Raw genomic sequence first — 20,046 nt, 5'->3', positions numbered from 1 at the left:
ATATGTATGCATAAGGAGACTGAACTAAAGTAGCACAGGCAACCTTAATTCTGTTCTGTCATAACTTCTGAGTTACTTCTGGGGGAATTCTGCCCCTTGCAGGGGTGCAGAATTCATACTTCCCGCAGATTTCTTGGCTCCCCCGCAGAAAAACGGGACAGCAAAGAAAGCTGTGGGGAACACATACCTGTTCTGCAGCAGCCCAGGCAGATCACCGCAGGGGAGAGAAGGGATGCTGGGCATGTGTCCATGGAGAGCCATTAAGGGGGTGAGGCTTGGCACCTGTCTGCATGCGGATTAGTGAGAGAGACTCACTCTCTCTTTCTTGTCGCTGTTGCTGCGTCCTGGGCTTGGAGGCATGAGGCTGTGTGAAGCAGGCTTTGTCCCTGGGGCAGAGCAAAAATGAAACAACTAAACAGGCAGGCTGCTAATCAAGGGTGAAAGTAACTTAAAGGACTTACCAGTACTCTGGAGTCGTGAGCAGGGGCGTGGCCTCAACCGGAAGAGGTGAGGCCTTTAAATACCCAGGGGTCCCCACAGCAGCTGGAGCCCCGGGCCCTTTAAATCACCGCCGGAACCCTGCCACCACTAACCCAGGGCTCCAGCAGTGGGGCTCAGGAGGTGATTTAAAGGGCCTGGGGCTCCAGCCACTGCAAGGAGCCCCGGGCCCTTTAAATCACCAACCTGGGGAAGCTGGTCTGGCATGGTGTACTGGCTCTTGCCGGTAGGCCATACCAGACAGGACCATCTTACTTCCACCTCTGCTGCTACTGTTCCCATTGTTCCCATTCTTAGTCAATTAAGGCTCCTTTACCTTTCCAGAGTGGTGTAAAGGAAACTTATTTTAAATGACAGTAATGTAATTCTCAGCTAGGAAGATCAGAGTGCTTTCTTACTTTTTTTCCTTTGCCAGAGAGGCACAGTAGGGTTAGTTTACAGCTCAGGATTTATTTTACTTATCCATATAAAAAATGCAGGACAATGATTATCAAAACTGTACAACTTTCTTGTGTGAAAGTCTGAGCAATTTAAAACGACATTCTACAGAACGCCAAAATAAAAGTAATGTAATTTAAATGAAAATCTAGGATTATAACTAGAATTCAGGGTCTTGGTTACCAAGTATTTGTAACTTAACTTTCATGTGCTTAGGAAATGCTAAACAGTTATTGTGATTTTTTTTCTGTATGATAATTTAAATAAATAACCAAAATAAGTGGAACTGATGTGATTATATTGCATTATTTTTACAAATAAAATGAGTAGAATTTTGCATTTTTGGTTGCAGAATTTTGCATTTTTTGGGTGCGGAATTCCCCCAGGAGTATTGAGTGTTTGACTTTGCAGCCTCAATACTTTTCTTTTTAATTTAGTTTCCTTGTGTGTAATACATATGCACGTAGGCATTCATTGTGTCAAAAGCATTTAATTAGTTATTAACTACTAAAACTTTTGATAATTTCTCACTTTTGATAATTTTTTGATAATTTGATCTTTGTTTGCTTTACATAGAGTATATATATATGTGTGTAGCTGCACTGCAGCTATGAGCGTGCTTCCCAGCACTAACAGAGAGAGACATGCTAGCTCTGCTCTAGTTAGCACACTAAAAATAGTAGTATGGACACAGTAGCACAGGAGGTGGTTTGGGCTAGCCACCTGAGTACATACCCAAGGGGTCTGGTGTGACTGTATTTGGGCAGCTAGCCCATGCTTCCATGGCCACACTGCTATTTTTAGAGACTAACTTGAGTAGCATTTGTCTATCTGCTGGGACGCATGCTCCCATCTGCAGTGTAGACTTACCCTTAGTGTCATATAATTCAGTTACAGCCTGCTAAAAGTGTCTTGCAGTATTTACATGACATTTTTCTTATGAATTTGTTAATTTTCTTTAGTTACTCATTCTGAATACTCTTCTGTGGAATACTCAGTGTCCTTTTTTGGTTTATAATTAGTATTTATAGATCTTTCTGTCTTAAGTTAATGCCTTTCTCTTAACATAACAGAGAAGACCAATGTTTTGCGCATGGACAAGAAAGTTTAATAATACCCAGCTTTATATATTGTAATTTGCACTCCACTTTGCTCTGTTGTTTTAAACCTATTTCCTAGGCACTTCAGTTTACATTATTGAGGAGTTATAATTGTTGTCTTAATATTTGCAATTTAAAAAACACCCTAAAAAGGGGTAAATTTGCATCAAGTCTTTAGTAGCTTAGGCCCTGATCCAGCAAAGCACTCAAGCACAGGCTTTAAGCATGCGAGTACTCCCATTGACATTAGTGGGACTATTTCTGTCCCTATCATCATGCTTCAGTGCTTTGCTGGTTCTTGGCCTTAGTTGTGTTTTCTTGTGGTTTAGAAGTGTATCAAGCTATGTGAAATGGAAAATAATTATTTTAAATTGAGTTAGTAAAAATGAGCCCTTTATGATTATATGTGCAGATAACTTTTCAAAACAAAGTCTTGCACAACAAGGAGAAATCCATATTCTCAAAGAAACTATTGCTGAGCTGGATACAGAAAAGGACTCCTTACAAGAATGTGTGGATGAAAAAACTGAGAAAATTTCTTCCTTTCAAGAAACCCTGGCAATGAAAGTATGTTCTTGCATGTAAATTTCTATATAATTTATTATTGATTCATTAGTTTTAAAGCATTTTTCATAATAGTTATCTATGCAAAGGACCCTTTAGAACCACCCACCTCATCACTGGGATCCTCAAAAGTGCTCAGTGTTAGCTAAATTCTGCACCCATTAAAGTCCATAAAAAATTCCCATTGACTTCAATAGCAGCTGAGTTAGGCCAGTGTTGAGCTCCCCATTCTTAGTGTTTTATATAGTGTAATTTTAAAAATGCCAATAGATGAGATTTTCACCACTTTCCTTGGGTGAAGCAGACTAAACTAAGAGGCTAATAAGTTTCACATTCAGAAACTTTTTCTTGAAATTCCAACTTAATTTTCTCTTCTAGGGCATATTTATGTAACAAATACAACCAAATTGGTGATGTCGTTACAACTTCATTATCCCTTGAAATGGTTACAGGATATTTCCAGTTTGTAGTACAAATGGGCCCTTCACAGGGCTCAAGCATTCAACATCTCCCCATGGGGTGTGTCTTTACTGCCGTCCAAGGTGTGATTGCAACCCAGGTAGATATACTCATGCCAGCATTGCTAAAAGTAGCTGTGTAGATGTGTCAGCAATGCAAGTAGGTACCCAGAATTCTTCTTCGAGTGGAGTCCCTGTTGGTGCTCGACTTTAGGTGATTGTGCGCCCTGCGACTCTAGTCAGAGAATTTCGACAGCACTACCTGGCTGGGACACAGCAGCGGCAATTAACTAGTGATGTGTGGCTCCTCCCCCGCCCCCGTTCCTTCTCAATCTCCCGTGGTCTCAGTTGGAGCTCCAGCAGCGTGTGCACTCGCTTTATGTCAGATTTAGTTTAGTCAAGTAGTTTAGTGCAGTTAGGTTAGTTGGTTAAGAACCTTTTATTTCTTGTTCTCCCGATTAAAAAAAAAATAACTTTTTTTCCTTTCGTCCCCTTAAGGCACATTAGTTTTCTTCAGAATGCCAGGGTCACTTGGCTTTAAACGCTGCCTCTCCTGTTGTGAGGCAATTCTGCTTTCTGACAGATGCCTGCAATGTGTTCGGTGCCTGGGGGAAACTCATGTGCCCCAGAAGTCCACCCACTGCCAGTCCACAATCTTAAGACATGGACTAGGAAAGTGAGGGACCTTAAACTGAAATTTATCCTATTGGAGAAATCACTCAGGCCCGAGCTAGCAAACTTCTCCTGCCGCCCTATCACCATAGGTGGCTTCCGACAGACCCCTCTGTCTCCTAAAGTACTTGGAAAGAGGACAACTAACACAAACCCTACCAAGACCACGTCAAAGAAGGAACATTCCCTGCTTCTGTCCACTAGATCGGTACCAACCACCTCGTAGCTTAGTACCTTTGAGTCAGCAGGGACCTCCGGTACCTAGGGCCGCCCGCGGGGTGGGGGGCAAGTGGGGCAATTTGCCCCAGGCCCCACAGGGGCCCTGCGAGCCACTCCGGTTTTTCGGCGGCACTTCCGCGATGGGCCCTTCACTCACTCCAGGTCTTCGGCGCGGGTCCTTCAGTGCAGCGGAAGGCTCGGAGCAAGTGAAAGACCCGCTGCTGAAGTGCCACCGAAGCCTCAGCGCACTGCCCAGTGAGTACAAGCGCCGCATGTGGTGGGGGGGGAGAGCCGCACTTAGGCTGCTCTACCACCGCCGCTTCATTCTTTGGCAGCAATTCAGTGGTGGGTCCTTCCCTCCAAGAAGGACCCGCTGCTGAATTGCTGCCAAAGACCCAGCCCTGCCCCAGGCCCCTTGAATCCTCTGGGTGGCTCTCCCGGTACCGGTGGTACCGTCACAGCTGCAGACCTTAAGCGGGCAGGCAGAAGACGACCTCCTCCACCTCGGCAATAGCATCACTGAAAAAGTGCTCTGTATGGAGCGGCTCTGCAGTATAAAAGGCAACAGCACTGCCTGCTGGCCATGTATTGAATAGCACAGACACTGCACCACACGTTGCCACACCGTCCTTGGCACGCTGTCTGTCAGCTCCTTTCCTACTGGTACCACAAGATCCCCTAGTACCACAGCAATTCTCTTTCTTACCTTTCACACAGGTACCTCAAATGGTACCACAGCCTCAACAGTTTCTTGCTCTGAAGGACCTGAAAATTGCCCCGGTATCAGAATCACCTCTCCAGAGCTCCTACTGCTCACTCTGCCAACTAGCGCTGCTTCCCCTTTCTCTAGTGAGGAGGATGAAGATGAGGAAGGGGAGGCTTTCTCCTCCCAATACTCTTCAGCTATGCAAGGCAGAGTTCAGTCCGCACATCAGGAATGTCCTAAGCCTCCACCAGGGTCTGAATTGCAAGGGTCTTATGGTCACCCCTTGGGGCCCCCACCTATGCCCTTACCACCTCAATGGGCATTCTAGGACCCAGGGGCAGCTTATAGGCAGTGTTACCTAACCCCCTAAGTGGGCCTGCAGAGTTACATAGGCACTCTTCACCAAGATCCACAGTGCCACCAGCTGCCCCTCCCTAACAGAGCCTTGAGGAGACAGAAGAAGTTTTAGCTCAGGAGGCAGCTCCTGCCACCTGCACTTCATTCTCACCAGATGAGACTGTTATGCCCTTTATGCCTATTGCTGGATTTCAGGAATTTCCAGGAGCACTTCAAAAGAATAACAACGATGCTCCAGGTAGACATAGAGGACGTCTCAAAGTCACATCACGAGCTCTTGGACATACTCCACATGTCCACCTCCTTCAAGATTGCCCTTTTGATTAACTCAGCAATCATGGAACCCACCACAAATATCTGGCTGACTGTTGCTACCGTCCCAGCCACGTGTAAGAGAGTGGACAAAAATATTACATCCCTTCAAAAGGGATGGAATTTCTATTCATACACCCTCAGACAAATTCATTGGCAATCAATGCAGTCAATGAATGGGGCAAAGAGCATTACTCTAGAACCACCCCTTATGATAAAGAGTGGAAAAGTCTGGACTTACTTGGTCACAAGGCGTATTCATCAGCGATATCACTTCTGGATTGCCAATTATGAAGCCCTATGGCAAAGTATGATCATATAAACTATTCCAAATTTTCTGACTTTATTGACTACATACTAGACGACAAAAGAGAGCAGTTTACATCGTTCATTTCTGAGAGCCACCTCTTAGCTCGAACTGCCCTCCAAGCCTCTTTTGGACTCTGCTGGCACAGCAGCCAGGACCATCGCCACCACCAAAGTAATGCCCCACGCCTCTTGACTTCATCTGTCAGGCTTCCCTAGGAAGGTCCAAGCCTCTGTAGAGAACCTTCTGTTCGAGAGTCCAAAACTGTTCGCCGCCAAGACCGACAAGTTGCTCCATTCGTTGAAAGATTTGAGGGCTACGATCAGGTCTCTTGGCATCTGTACACCTGCAACAAAACACAAACGAGGCAGGTATTATACATAACAGTGCCCCAGACAGGGCCCATACACACAGCAACCAAGACAATACGATAACCAGAGGCACAGACAGAGACCACCCAGATGCAGACTAAGCTTCTCCCAAACCACCACAGATTAACAATCAACCTCTAAACAGCAGATTTGAAGGTTTGGTCAAGGGCTTGCCAGACCTCCCCGAACTTTTGCTGCCAATGCTACCTCCCACCAACGATCCCTTTATCAATTGTCTAACACCATTCTATCCAAACTGGTGAACCATCACCTCCAGCAGATGTGTACTGGAAATCATCAAGACTGGCTATGCCATCCAGTTCCTCTTCATCTCTTCTACCCACCCTGCCTCCCCATCCTTCTTCAGGGACCCCTATTATGAGCCCCTCCTGAGACAGGAAGTGGAGCATCTCCTACAACTAGGCGTGGTAGAGCCAGTTCTGGTACATCACAGAGGGAAGGGCTTCTATTCCCATTATTTTTTAACCTGAAAGAAGTCTGGAGGATGGAGACCCATTGTCAACCTCAGGAAGCTAAATAAATTAGTCAGAACACAACGATTCAGGATGGTTACGTTAGCTACAATCATCCCAGCGCTGGAGCAAGTGCATTAGTTTGCAGCCCCCAACCTGCAAGATGCATATTTTTACATTACTATATGCCCTACACACAGGAAATTTCTTTGGTTCATACTAGGACAGGACCATTTCCAATATACAGTACTATCCTTTGGCCTCTCCATGGCTCCCTGGGTATTTTCCAAAGTCCTTGCTGTCGCAGCAACTCACCTTCGCAAGCACAAGGTCATGATATACCCCTACTTAGATGACTGTCTAATCAAGACTCACACTTGAGCAGAAGCCGTTGCAGCCATGCATCAAACAGCGTTGCTCTTCACAGTCTTGGTCTACAAGTAAGTGTCCAAAAGTCCACATTAATGCCAGTCCAGAAACTAGACTTAATCATCGTGCACCTAATTTCTCTAGAAAAACCTGCATCATTACCTTTTCAGAGATTCACCACTCTAACGAACCTCATCAATACCTCATTGCACAGCCCAAGGATATTGGCCAGGACCAGTCTTCAGCTACTAGGTCACATGGTGGCAACCACATACGTGGTGAAACATGCCAGGCTGCACATGCACTGCTTGCAGAGTTGGCTCAAGGCAGTGTTCACGGCACACAAACACAATTTAAATAAAATTCTGAGTATGCCAATGAAGGTCAAGGACTCGCTACAATGGTGGACTCACTCGCACAACATCTACACAAGTGTCCCTTTCCTTCAGTGATAATCACAATGGGTGCCTCTCTACTGAGGTGGAGGTGCCCACCTACACAAGCTCGCAGTACAGAGAAGATGGTCTTCTTCCAAATCAACAGTCCACATCAATGTACTAGAACTACGAGCAGTTCACAATGCCTGTGAACACTCCATGCCTCTGATCAAAGACAAAAACAGACAGATCATGACAGACAATGTAACCTGCATGTTCCACATAAACAGGGAGGAGGGAGATCCCACTTCCTATGCACGGAAGCCATAAAATTCTGGACATGGTGCATACAACACAGTGTCACCATATCAACGTGCCTTGGTCTCAGAATATCATGGCCAACGCAATAAGTTGAAGATTCTCGAATGACCGCAAGTGGGAAATCAACACCTGCGTGATCCAGTCATATTTCAGCTATGGGAGTTCCCTGCAATAGACCTATTTGCCACCAAAAAAAAAATGTCCAGCTTTTTCCTCCAGGGTGGGACTGGGATCAGGATCCAGCGGCAACGCATTTTTCATTTCATGGCATGCACCCGTCCTGTATGCTTTTCCTCTCGCCCCATTGCTGTCCAGGGTCCAGCACAAGATCAGAATCAATCAAGCTAAAGTCATCCTGATAGCACCAGCATGGCCCAGACAAACCTGCTACCCATACCTAAAATAGATGTCATCATGGCCACCCCCCATGTCTCTTCCTGCTTCTTCCAAATGTCCTCTCTCAGGACACCGATCAGACTCTGCATCCAAACCTGGGGTCACTCCATCTCACAGCCTGGCTCATCAATGATTCCAGGGCGAGGAGATAACTTGTTCTGAGGACGTTAAAGACAACCGGCTAAACAGCAGAAGGCCCACTACACAGGCTGCTTACCTCCACAAACAGAAGAGATTCCACATGTGATGCCTAAATAAACAAATCAGCACCACCACCTCTACCATACCAGTGGTCCTGGAATACGTGCTCTACCTTAAGAAAGCTGGCCTTTTAATGATTTCACTGCAGGTGCAACTGGCAGAAATTACAACATTCCATGACAAAGTGGACAGCGTTTCAGTCTTTGCTCATCCAATTACCAAAAGATTCCTCCAGGGAGTATGCAACCTCTACCCAGAACCCCAGTGTACCCACAGGATCTGACTTTAGTGCTTCTATCTCTCACAATTGCCCCATTTGAACCTTTGGCCATGTGTTCTCTTCTACATCTTTCCTTGAAGGTGGCCTTCCTAGTCACCATCATGTCTGTGAGTTGCGGGAGAAATTGGTGCTCTTATGTATGGACCCCCCCATATAGTTTTTTCCAAAAACAAGGTCAGTGGCCTCACCACAAATTTATGCTGAAAGTCTCTTCTTCCTTCCACATCACTCAACCTATCCATCTTCCCACGTTCTTCCCTAAACCTCCCAAGGACAGGCAAGAAGCAATTTTCCATGCTCTGAACATCAGAAGAGTGCTAGTCCTTTATCTTGAATGGATCATATTGTTCAGGAAAACTCCTAGATTGCTCCTCTCCACCGTGGACCGCTCCAAAGACAAACTTGTCTCTAAGCACAGACTTTCAGATGGATTTCAGATTGCATTCAGCTCTGTTACCAACAGCATGACCTATAACCCCCCTCACGTGTTAGAACACACTCCACATGGTCTTATCATCCATTCAGACCTAATTCTGAAGCCCCTCTTTTCCTCTGAGGGGCACTGCTCGACAGTCACCTAAAATGCAGCACCCACAGGGACTCCACTCAGGAGGTGGGAGGGGAGGATTGCTCACATGATGCAGTAACTGAGGTTATTCCAGATGTGAGTCTTTGTAGGTGCTCCGCTACCCTCCCCTCTACTTCAGACTTGTAAGTCCTCTGCAATAGAGAAAGAACTGGGTGGGGGAGCTGCACAGCACTAGTTAATTACCATTGCAGGCGCGAGACAAGGAAAGCGTATGGGTGCAGGTACTGCTGTTGAAATTCTCCACCTATAGGTTCAGGGCAGGCAATCACCTAAAGTGGAGTACCCACAGGGACTCACATCTCGAAGAACCTCAGTTACTGCACAAGATGAGTAACCTTCTCTTCCAGGTGGGGCAATGAAACCTATACTACTGCCTCTACAGTGTTACTTTTAGCAATACTAGTCTCAGGTAAAGCTCATATGAATATGTATGAACTACAATCACATACCCTCACCTTTACATAACCAAGTGTTATATATTTATCTCTCTTAAACTTTCCTTCTAACTCTTTTCAGCACCATGATTGTTTTATTGCTCTCTTCTAAACTCCCTCCAGTTCTGGACACTTCAATATATGGAGATAAACCTATCTCATAGAACTGGAAGGGACCCTGAAAGGTCATTGAGTCCCGCCCCCTGCCTTCACTAGTAGGACCAAGTACTGATTTTGCCCCAAATCCCTAAGTGGCCCCCTCAAGGATTGAACTCACAACCCTGGGTTTAGCAGGCCAATGCTCAAACCACTGAGCTATTCCTTCCCCCAAAAAGATGATTGACTAGCTGAACACTTTATTCCTGCTTTGTTTATACCAGACCCATATAGAAAGGGTCTATTTCCTCCATCTCCCATGAATTGTGCCTTTGTTTATTCAGCCCAAAATTTCACTGCCCTCTTTTATTGCAGTTGGCTCTGAATAACAACATCCTTTGCACCCTAAGGGCTTGTCTACATGAGAAAGTTGCACTGGTTTAATTTAAGGTATGAATTTAAACTGATTTAATTAAAACTGGTGCAGACCTCTGTGTGGACGCTCTTATTTCAGTTTTGAAGTGTTCAGTTTAGTTTAAGTTGATTTGGCATCAGTTTAACCTAAACTGAAATAAATCACTCTTAAAGTATAATAAAGTTGTCTACACAGGAATTTGCACCAGTTTTAACTAAATCATTTTAAGGATGTTCAGTGCCTATGCTGTTAGCTTACGTACCATTCTTCAGGGTAACAACTTTCCTGACATTAAAGCTTTATGAAAAAGAATTGTTCATTTAAGAATTGTTTCTCTTTGAAGAGAATGAGGCCCTTGAATTATCAGTGAATTTGTACCAGTGAATCAGCATGCAAGGTCATCATGTTTTGCTCCAATATGGGAAAATGTATCCATCCAGTTTTGGGTCCTCTTTCCCAGCCTCCTCTTTCTGCAGCAGAATGAAATTGATTTGATTCTTGTTGGTATCCCTGCTTTTCAGGCTGTCAGCAGAATTAAATGGCAGCAGGAAAAGCTGACACTCTAGTTAGTTTTCGTTTAGCTGCACTATAGGAAAGCTGTGAGTAGAGCTAATTGTCAGCAGTCTTAGGAAGACAGCACTGTGTCTGCCAACATTTGGTTCACATTCAGGAGATTATCTTTGTAACCATGGAGGATGAAGAAATGTAAGTTCTGAAAAAAAAATGAAAGTTTAGATTCTGCAGAAGTTAATATTATTGGTTCCTCCACTCCCCAGTGGCAAGTAGGTGATTAGACTTTTACAAGTCCTGGCCAAGTCAAAGTACTGTATACTATTGGCATAGTGATTCTCTACAAAATGTATGGTGAAGTTTTGCAAAAACAGAATGAGTTTCAGTGTAGACAATTACATCAAGCACTGAAATACTGAAGAGCTATCTGAGCCAGAAGAAAAATAGTATTTCTGATTTTGCTCAATTCTTTTCATTTATTAACTGGGGAGAAACAGGTTTACTGAACTTTTTAATCTCTTTTCAAGGAAGAGACTATTTCAGGTTTGAAGGATCTCATTTCTGAGATGGAGCAATCATCAAAGTAAGTCTCAGATTCCAATTACATCATCATAGTCTTGACTACTATAAAATCCATGAAAATATTACATTGTTAGCCTAGTGTGGCAAATGCTATTATGGTGGGTCCCATGCTTTTTCTTTGTGTGATGGGTCAGGGCACCACCTCTTGCCCCATTCTTGGGCGTCGATGGTTCTGCTAGTGCCCTGATGGGGGGAGGAGGGAAGGGACTCGGGCCCACCCTCTACTCCGGGTCCTAGCCCAGGGGCCCTATGGACAGTGACTAAGCACTTGAAGCTATAATCCTTTCTCCTGGGCTAGCTCCTCCTCTTTCCCCTTCAGCTTCTCAGGTTTCCTGACCTCTCTCCCCCTGGGCAAGGTTTCTCTCGGTCCTCTGCGCCTGGGGAATTCCCCTGCTCTGCTTGAGCAGGGTTTCTCTTTCCCTGGTGCTCTGATCCTCTGGTCAACAACAGTACTCCTTCAAACTACAGTCAGCTCTTCTTCCCTTCTCTCATCTGACTGAAGCACGGGTTTTTATTAGGCTTCTGGCAGGGACTTATTTGTCTCCAGATGCTCTAATTAACCTGTAGTAACTTCTCCTCAGTCCATAGGCACCAACTTTTCCCGGCGGCAGTGGGTGCTCGAGCCACTGCCTGGCCCCATCCCCACCCCTGCCCTGCCCCCATTCCAACCCATTGCCAAAGTCTCCGCCCCCTCCCTGCCCCTGTTGGACTCCTTCCCCAAATCCCTGCCCTGGCCTTGCCTCTTCCCTACCTCTTCCTCTGAGCGCTCCGCATTCCCGCTCCGCTCCTTCCCGCTCCTTCCCTCCCTCCCAGTGCTTGCCGTGTGAAACAGTTGATTCACGACAGCAAGCACTTGGAGCTAGGGGGAGAAGCGGGGATGCGCAATGCTCAGGGGAAGAGGTGCAGGTGAGCTAGGGCAGGAAGCTGCCGGTGGGTGCACCCACCAATTTTTCCCTGTGGGTGCTCCAGCCGCAGAGCACCCACGGAGTTGGCACCTATGCCTCAGTCCACAGGAATTAAGGCTCTGATCATCCTGGGACCTCCCATCTATCACTTTCCTGTTGTGTTCTGGCTCTGTTGTATGACATACCCTCCCCTCCTCGCTCAACACCACGGTTTTGGGCTACTTAGGATGAGAGGCAATGCTGTCACAAAAAGCCATCAGTGTTTCTGTGTTGGCTTTCAGGCCTATGCTTTACCTGGAAATGGAAGGGTTGCAGGGATAGGAACCATCTAGTCACTCTTGCATTCTTCTCCTTGTTTCTGTGCATCCACTGGAGCAGGGCATGGTGCGTCACGAAGGAGAACCGCCGCCTCAGTAGGTAGTATCAGAGAGTCTTCATGGCTCATTTAACTGCCAGACATTCCTTTTCGACGATGGCTTACTGTTTCTCCCTGGGGAGGAGTTTCTGGCTGGGGTACAGGATTGGGTGCTCATCCTCCTCCGCCATCTGTGAAAGGATGGCCCCTAGCCCTGCATCAGAGGCATCCATCTGTAGGAGGAATTCCTTCTCGAAGTCTGGGGCTATGAGCACTGGATGACTGTAAAGGGTCGTCCTTAAATCTGTGAATGCTTCTTCCGCCACATCAGTCCACTTTACTATATCTGGGCCCTGAGCTTTTATCAGGTCCATCAATGGCCAGGCTCTCATGGCAAAGTGAGGGATGAATCTGCGATAGTACCCACCATCCCTAAAAATGCTCTGACTTGCTTTTTGAAGACAAGTCAGGGCCAACCATGTATTGCCTCTACTTTGTTCCATTGGAGTTTCAACAAGCCCCTTCCTACTACGTACCCGAGGTATCTGACTCATCTAGCCCCACCACACTGTTGGGAGGGTTGGCGGTGAGGCCGATCTGTCTAAAAGCATCTAGCACCACTTCTACTTTTCCGAGGTCCGTCTCCCAGTCAGGGCTATGAATGACTATGTCGTCCAAATAGGCAGCGGCGTACTTGGCATGGGGTCGTAGTAATTTGTCCATTAGTCTTTGGAATGTTGTGGGGGTCCCGTGGAGTCTGAAAGGGAAGGCGGTGTATTGGAAGAGGCTGTCGAGTAGAGAGAAAGTGGTTTTCTCCTTGGCATCCTCGGGCAGGGGGATTTGCCAGTAGCCTTTCTTCAGGTCCTTCTGCTCTTTGGCCCTGCTGTATCACACTAGCCACTGAAATCAAAATGCATTATAAGTTATTTGTAGTTTACTACCTTATTAAATGTGACTTTCTATTTTATAACTGTTTTTGTTTAATGTTTATTTGGAAACTCATTGACTCCTTGGAAATCTATCACTCTTGTTAGGCTAATTATTATTGTTATATTGAAATATTTATTACATCCTGTCTTATATGCTGCATAGACAGTCTACTGAAGCTCTATGCGTCTGTGAGGAGGATATCACCAGATTGCGTCAACAACTGGATGAAACCAATGATGAACTTGCTCAGACTGGCAGGGACAGAGAATCATTAGCTCAGGAGAATGACAGGTTGCAGGAACAACTTCACAGAGTTAAGAAGGAAAATCAGGTATATCTATGTACAGAAACCTAGGCTGAAAGATAAAATTGCATATTTCCCAAAGTGTTGCATGTAATTTCTGTGCTATTATATGCAAAAGAACTAAACTCAGATCTGCTGATTGGTTTCTAATCTCAGCTCTGTCCTGTCTGTCCTGTTTTCTCCTACACCTCATCTGCAAATGGTGTGAAATAAGTTTCTAGGTCAGGGATTCTCAATTTTTTTCATAGGGTGGATCACAGAGAGGTAACTTGAGGAGCCACTACACCAATTGCTTACATGGAAAAGTAATTTAAGAAAGTATTTGGTATTTTAGTTGTCTTTAAGGTGACAAATGTTTTGTCCTTTTAAAAATAAGTATTACACTATCCTCTTCCTTTCTTTTCTTTCCCTCCCAAGTGTTCTGTTCCTTTAGCTCCTCTTCTTTCTTGCACATGCTTCTCTCATGTATGGTTATCTTCTCCCCTGTTGTCCTCTTTGTTCTGCAGATGCTTTCCTGCAACTTGGTTCACTGTTCTGGGCATGTTGCCCAGTCACCTGGTGTTCTCTTCTCTCTCATATCTTGAATGTTTTATTCTTTTCTCTTGTTGACATTCTTTCTTTTTATTTACAGTATTTATATCCCTAGGAAGAGAGCCCAACCTATGTGCATGTCTGTCTCTCCAGGAAGCTCAGTTATCTTCCTCTTCATCATCATTTTGTTCCTCTGCCTTCAGCCGTTCTTCATCATCGTCATCGTCATCATTCTCTTCCTCCTCCCTGCTTTTGTTTTGTTCCTCAAAGTCTGCCTTCTTGTTTTTGTCTTTCCTTGCTTCTTTCTTGCCTTTTTGCTCATGCCTGTAAACTTCCAATGATTCCTTTAAAAGGGCTGTGAACCTCTGGAACTCCATTCCCTCCATGGCTGAGAAGACATCTCCAGCATTCAGTGTTTTCCTCTTCCCCTTCACTGCAAAGTTATTTTTGCCTGTGCTAGATAGCTTTGATAGATAGGAGCTGAAGAAGGCTCCTGTTTCCTCTTTTCTTAAGTGGCAGTGGTTTAACATAGGCCTAATCTGCCCACAGAAATTGCATCGATTTAAATATATTTCCAAATTGATTTTGTTAAATTAGTGCAACCCCTCCTTCTGTGGACATTCTTAAACAGCTGTGTTATTAGTGTTATTAATTGGTGTAATTTCTATGTGTAGACCAACTGACAGCAAAGCTTGCTGCTCCTTCTTGTTCTAGTTACTTTTACAGAGCTCCAAGTTTTTCTTTGCAGTGATGAGTCAGGATGGCTGTGGAAGCAGTTGAAAGTAAGGAAGAAAGCCATCGTGTAATCGGTTAACTTTTATTGGACCAGCAGGAAGTGCTTTGTAGCTTTAATCATTTTGCTCTTGCCCTATGGAACAGTTTCATCCTGGAGTGTGTCTCACAAATAAAGCAGAACCTTTTAAAATCCTATCAAAGAGCTGACCTCTTCTCCCCTACTTTTTTGCTGAAGAGTTTTAGCACCAGTTACCTCTGCACTCTTTTATAAATCGTTGTTTTTGTCTAACATTAGCCAACTATGTTTTTTTTCAGAATGTTATTTTGTAACAGATTCAAATGTCCTCTTACAACTTTTTATAAAAGTTAATCTGAAGATTAACTAGAAGTCTAATCATCATGTTAATATTTTTCTATGTGTTTGCACAGCTGAGATGTTTGTTTATCATTTTTTGCAACTTTTAATAATAAAAAAAAACTATGCATCAAAGCAATATTCACTATTTACCTGCTAGTAAAATGGAATAAGAAACTAAAGGCATAAAGAGCGTTAACCTTGTGGAAAAACTATATCTTTCTTCACAGATTCTACATCAAAAACTTGCAAAGTGTCAGAATGAACTTGATGATATGAAGTTGAAAGCGCAGGATTCAAGCTCAGATATTGCCAGATTAAGGAGCACATTGAATTCTATAGTAAGTGTTTGTATGTAGGTGAGAGAGACAGAAGAAGCTACACAGGTAACAAAAGCTGAGTTGCAGTTTTACTACTTTTGCATTAGGCAAGCAAGGAAGAAGTGTACTTTACTGTTTTTTGTCGTTTGGGTTTTTTTAAAGTTCGTAAGATGGGATACTATATGATGCAGGGACTGGGTGTCTTATATCTCCAGGTCATTGGTTTAATACCAGATTGGATCAATAGATGCTCCATTTCAGTCACTAATCACTGTCCAGGGACTTTTGTGAATGCTTGAACTCAATCACCTGTGTGCCTCCATTGTTTTGGGGAGTGCTGTACACAACAGAATGGGCACACAACTCCCATTAGTAATAGTGCTGACACTAGTCCATGAAGTGATAACAGTTCACCACATTTTTTCTCACTGTGAACTATTCCAAGCATATTTCAATAATATCTATAAATGTTAGAACTTTTAACTTAATGGTATTTCTAGGATTTAGTATACAGAGTTGAAAATCATTTATCTGCAGGAACAGGGAATTACTCCAATCATTTGCGTCTGTTCAGGAATTTGTAATTTAAAACATGAATGAAGCATATCACTATATTGAAGAAAGTCATTTTTATCATTTAACTTAAAAATGCAGCTAATAGAGAAATGTAAGCAAATACAAAACATTCTGCCTCTTGAGAAACCTTTTATTTGATGTCTTGGCTGAAAGGGCACTCTTTGTGTCATCCCTGTAGATAATATGCTTCCTATATTTATTTTGTCCTACTTAATGCAGAAGATCAGTTTAAAAAATCAGATCCTGTATTTTAGGAGAGAGAGAACTGTGAACTTTCAGAGAGCTACCACAGAGCCAGTGAGCAGGCAGAAAGCTGGGAAACAAAATTCCACCAAGCAGAAGGAGATTGCAGCTCTGTCCGATTGATGCTCCTCAATACAGAGTCTGAGAGCCGCAGGCTGAAAGAAAGAATGGAATCCCTTGAAATAGAGATTGAGCAAGTAAGGTGGCATAGTATCTTAAAAAATCACCCAAACCTAAACAATGCCTGGCAATATCTTAACTCTGCAGTTGTTTAAAGATTTGGTATACCACCTACTTCTACTGCATACTGCAAAGACAGGTGGGATAAAAGACACCGTGTTGTATCTTGTAGTAGCATGGGTTGGAATTCTGTTAGCCACTGATTTAGGAGGCTGTTGATGGAATTTAGATTCCTAAGTGCCTAATTCCTATTTGAAAATGAGATTTAGGCTCCCGAATCAGTTAGGAGTTGCAATGCTGAGTGTAGCAACATCTAAATACCTTTAACAATGTGGGACCAAATGTTTGGATGATCCAGTAAAACTGGGACAAAATCACAGTTCCACTAGAACCGGCCAGGACATTGGCGCTACCTCCTTAGATTGGGACATACCCATGGGCAGCAGTTCGCATAGCTGGGGGAGGCTGTGCTCCCCCAAACAGCCAGGTGTGGCCCCACCCCCCTGCTCCCTGTGTGTAGCTGCTCCAGTCCTCCTCCAGCCCCCCAGTGCTCCGGCTGGGGAGGCTGTGACGGTGCGTCGCCTGCCCTCCCACACTTTGGGACTAAGGGGGCTGGGCTGCCTGTCCTCCCAAGCTGGGGAACCTGTGGCCATGCGCCTTGCTGGTGCTAGGGAGCAAGCCTGGGGCAGGACTGGGCCATTGGCCGCACCGGGGAGGACCCTCTGTACTCTGGTGGGAGTGGAAGGGGCAGGGCCTCAGGCAGGCGGAAGGGGTGAGGCTGAGAGCTAGCCTCCCTGAGCCAGCGGTTCACGCACTGCCCATGGACATATCTGGTAAACCAGGATGTGCTTGCCCTAAACAAAGATGTTAGTGAGAAGACCTGTGGCTGTTATCTTGGGAATGCTTCTTTGGTGTGATTTTTTTTGGTCACTTCCATAGGAGTGCCTCATTTTAGAAGTGACAGCAATGTAAGTATTACTCACAATATCTAAATAGTCATTGATTTTTTTTTTCTTTTCAGTCTGTTTTCTTTACATAGAAAGATGGGATTTATTTTATTGTTCAGATAAGTGATTCTATTATGAAACTGAATGTAGGGCTGAAAGCAGAATTTTGAAGATAATCCACTCCAAATAGGGATTCCAAAATGTCATTGACAACTTTAGGATCAGAAACAAGATTTTTTTTTTTTTAGTTATTCGATACAAGGGGTGTGAAAAGTTTATTTTAAAACTTACTCTAGAATCTTTTAGGAATTCTGACATTTTACAAAAGAATGTGCATTTTTTTTTTCATTTTCCATAGGAAGTTTCTCAAAAACAGTATGGATTGTTTTCTAATAAGATCAGGTTTTTGGATAGTGTTAAATAATTTTCAGTACAAATTGTTACTTAACTTAGACCGTTTGTTTTGGCAGCACTTAACAACAGAAAAAGCCTACAAGTCGCAGATTTCTACCATAAACAAGTCTCTTATGAAAATGGAAGAGGAGCTGCAGAATGTGCAGCTGGAGAAAGTCTCCGTTCTTGCAGATCTCACTTCTACACAAGAGCTTTGTATTAAATTAGACTCTAGCAAAGAGCTACTAAATCGGCAACTAAACTCTACAGCACAAGAAGTAGAAAGGGTATGTAAAATATGTACTAGAAGAGCAGTTTGTGTGAAAATTACATTTCAGTTTATAAGGGAGAGTTTTTTTTTGGTGCCTTGAGTCTAAATTTTCAAAAGGACTGGTGATGACTTGAAGCATGTCCAAAGGTTTTCAGAGGGAAGATACTCTGAAAATACAATACTTTGTGAAAATCAGACCCCTTTGAAGTGTCTTAAATTGGACACCTCAGAAATCGAGGCAGCTAAAATCACTAGTCACTTACGATAATGTGAGCCTTGGATTTTAAATCTGTACACCTGGTGTCATCTTCCTTTGGAGTAGCTGGCTGCTAACACAGAAGTTTCGCAGAAGGAATGACTCTTGTAGGATGTAGAGTATAGGCTGTCTTGCCCATTAGGTTATTTAGTATGCTTGATAATTATACATGTATTTGTTGGCTCTGATTTTCACAAGCATTGTGAAGTTAATGTTGGTGATAGACAAACTTCAAAAGCTTCAGTTTGGATAAGCTCTGAAAAATATGGACACTTATTCATACTACTCAAATATTTTCGGTATAATTCCTCCTCTGTGTCATTCCCTGTTTCCACCTTTCTTTATTTTTGTTTTTATCCCTTTAGATCATTCCTCTTTTCCTTCCTGACTTCCAGCATTCTCCTTTATCTTTCTTCTCCTCCATAACAGACCAGCTACCTTTGAAGATAACATTGTGAGGTCTGGTAGTCTCTTTGCTGGACTATAGGTCAGTAGTTCTAGTCAAATCTTGCATGTTCTGCAGGCTTTTCATATCATAAGTGTGCAGTACATTCTGAGATGCTTCTGATGGGGATGCTTTCTTTATGTCTGTCTGTCTGTGAGGGTAGGTAGCAACAACTACAAATTTATATCTAAGTTTGATATCCAGCACATTGCCATAGCAGAGAGCTGGTGAATGTCCTTCAGGCCCCCAGCAAAAGAACAAAGTGGACACTCAGATATGATGTGCAGGAGAAGCCATATACTGTATGACGAGAGTAGTCAATTATTTTTTGTCAAGGTCCAAATCTTTTGGTCAAGGTCCAAACTCCAGAGAAAATAGTAATATTTTAAAAAATTATGATAATTAAATAAAAAGATTTTTGGGTCTGTTCAAAAGCATCCGGCAGTCTAGATTAGTAGAGCCCTATGAAGATACAAAATTTGTATCTGCATCCAATCCACAATTCACAAAAATGGTCTGTGGATATAATGCGGATAGCTGTGGATTTGCAGGACTCTATGGATTAGGCCCGTGGTCTGCCTATTGACTATCCGCTCTATATTAGGTCTTACTGAAGCTGGCTGAGATGTAATGTGAGATTGCCAGACTTGCTGGATCCTTCCATGAGCTCATCAAGTAGGAGGGCTGTTAGTGATTGTGGGGAGAGAGAAAAGTTCCAGAAAAGAAGGAAGCAACTTGAATGTATATTAGATTCTGGGAAGTGTTTTTGGAGGAAGGACAGAAGTTGGGAAACTGTCTGTAGCTTTCCACACTGTTTAACGTACACATTACACAAAGCTATGTGTACTCTGCCACACGGGCCCCTACTTTCTATAGCATTCCATTGCAAAAATCGGCAACAAATTGGAAATTCTGTGGCAGCATGAAATATATTCAAAATTGGAAATTTGTGTGAATTAAAGTGATCATGAATAATACTGTTACTACAGTATTGCTCATATTACAGTATGCCTTATACCATTTATTTCATATTAAGTTTATGCTGTTTCCAAATGTTCAGTTTTCGGTGTGCTGCAGATTTTTGTATTATAGACTCATAGACTCTAGGACTGGAAGGGACCTCGAGAGGTCATCGAGTCCAGTCCCCTGCCCTCATGGCAGGACCAAATACTGTCTTGACCATCCCTAATAGATATATATCTAACCTACTCTTAAATATCTCCAGAGATGGAGATTCCACAACTTCCCTAGGCAA

The 20,046-nt window shown here is 43.7% G+C and overlaps 2 protein-coding genes across 10 annotated transcripts in view; one reads left to right on the top strand and one right to left on the bottom strand.

The window, feature by feature from the left end:
• Positions 1-20,046, top strand: part of TSGA10 (testis specific 10) — a 101,234-nt gene that overhangs the window by 31,792 nt on the left and 49,396 nt on the right. For 8 of the 9 annotated variants that reach the window (XM_050931713.1, XM_050931740.1, XM_050931721.1 and 5 more), the window contains 6 exons: positions 2,449-2,603; positions 10,991-11,046; positions 13,398-13,566; positions 15,391-15,501; positions 16,311-16,496; positions 17,897-18,106. In XM_050931713.1, coding sequence (XP_050787670.1) covers positions 2,449-2,603; positions 10,991-11,046; positions 13,398-13,566; positions 15,391-15,501; positions 16,311-16,496; positions 17,897-18,106 — 887 coding nt within the window. The remainder of the gene's footprint in view (positions 1-2,448; positions 2,604-10,990; positions 11,047-13,397; positions 13,567-15,390; positions 15,502-16,310; positions 16,497-17,896; positions 18,107-20,046) is intronic. The other variant, XM_050931731.1, reaches the window with a different exon arrangement.
• On the bottom strand, positions 14,229-14,600 carry LOC127038893 (DNA polymerase epsilon subunit 3-like). The gene has a single exon (XM_050931966.1). The coding sequence runs from the start codon at positions 14,598-14,600 to the stop codon at positions 14,229-14,231; it is 372 nt and encodes a 123-aa protein (XP_050787923.1).

Source organism: Gopherus flavomarginatus, chromosome 1, assembly GCF_025201925.1.
Source record: "Gopherus flavomarginatus isolate rGopFla2 chromosome 1, rGopFla2.mat.asm, whole genome shotgun sequence".
Taxonomy (NCBI): Eukaryota; Metazoa; Chordata; order Testudines; family Testudinidae; genus Gopherus; species Gopherus flavomarginatus.
The sequence above is the reverse complement of the archived record's forward strand: the minus strand, read 5'-3'. Positions and strand labels throughout refer to the sequence as shown.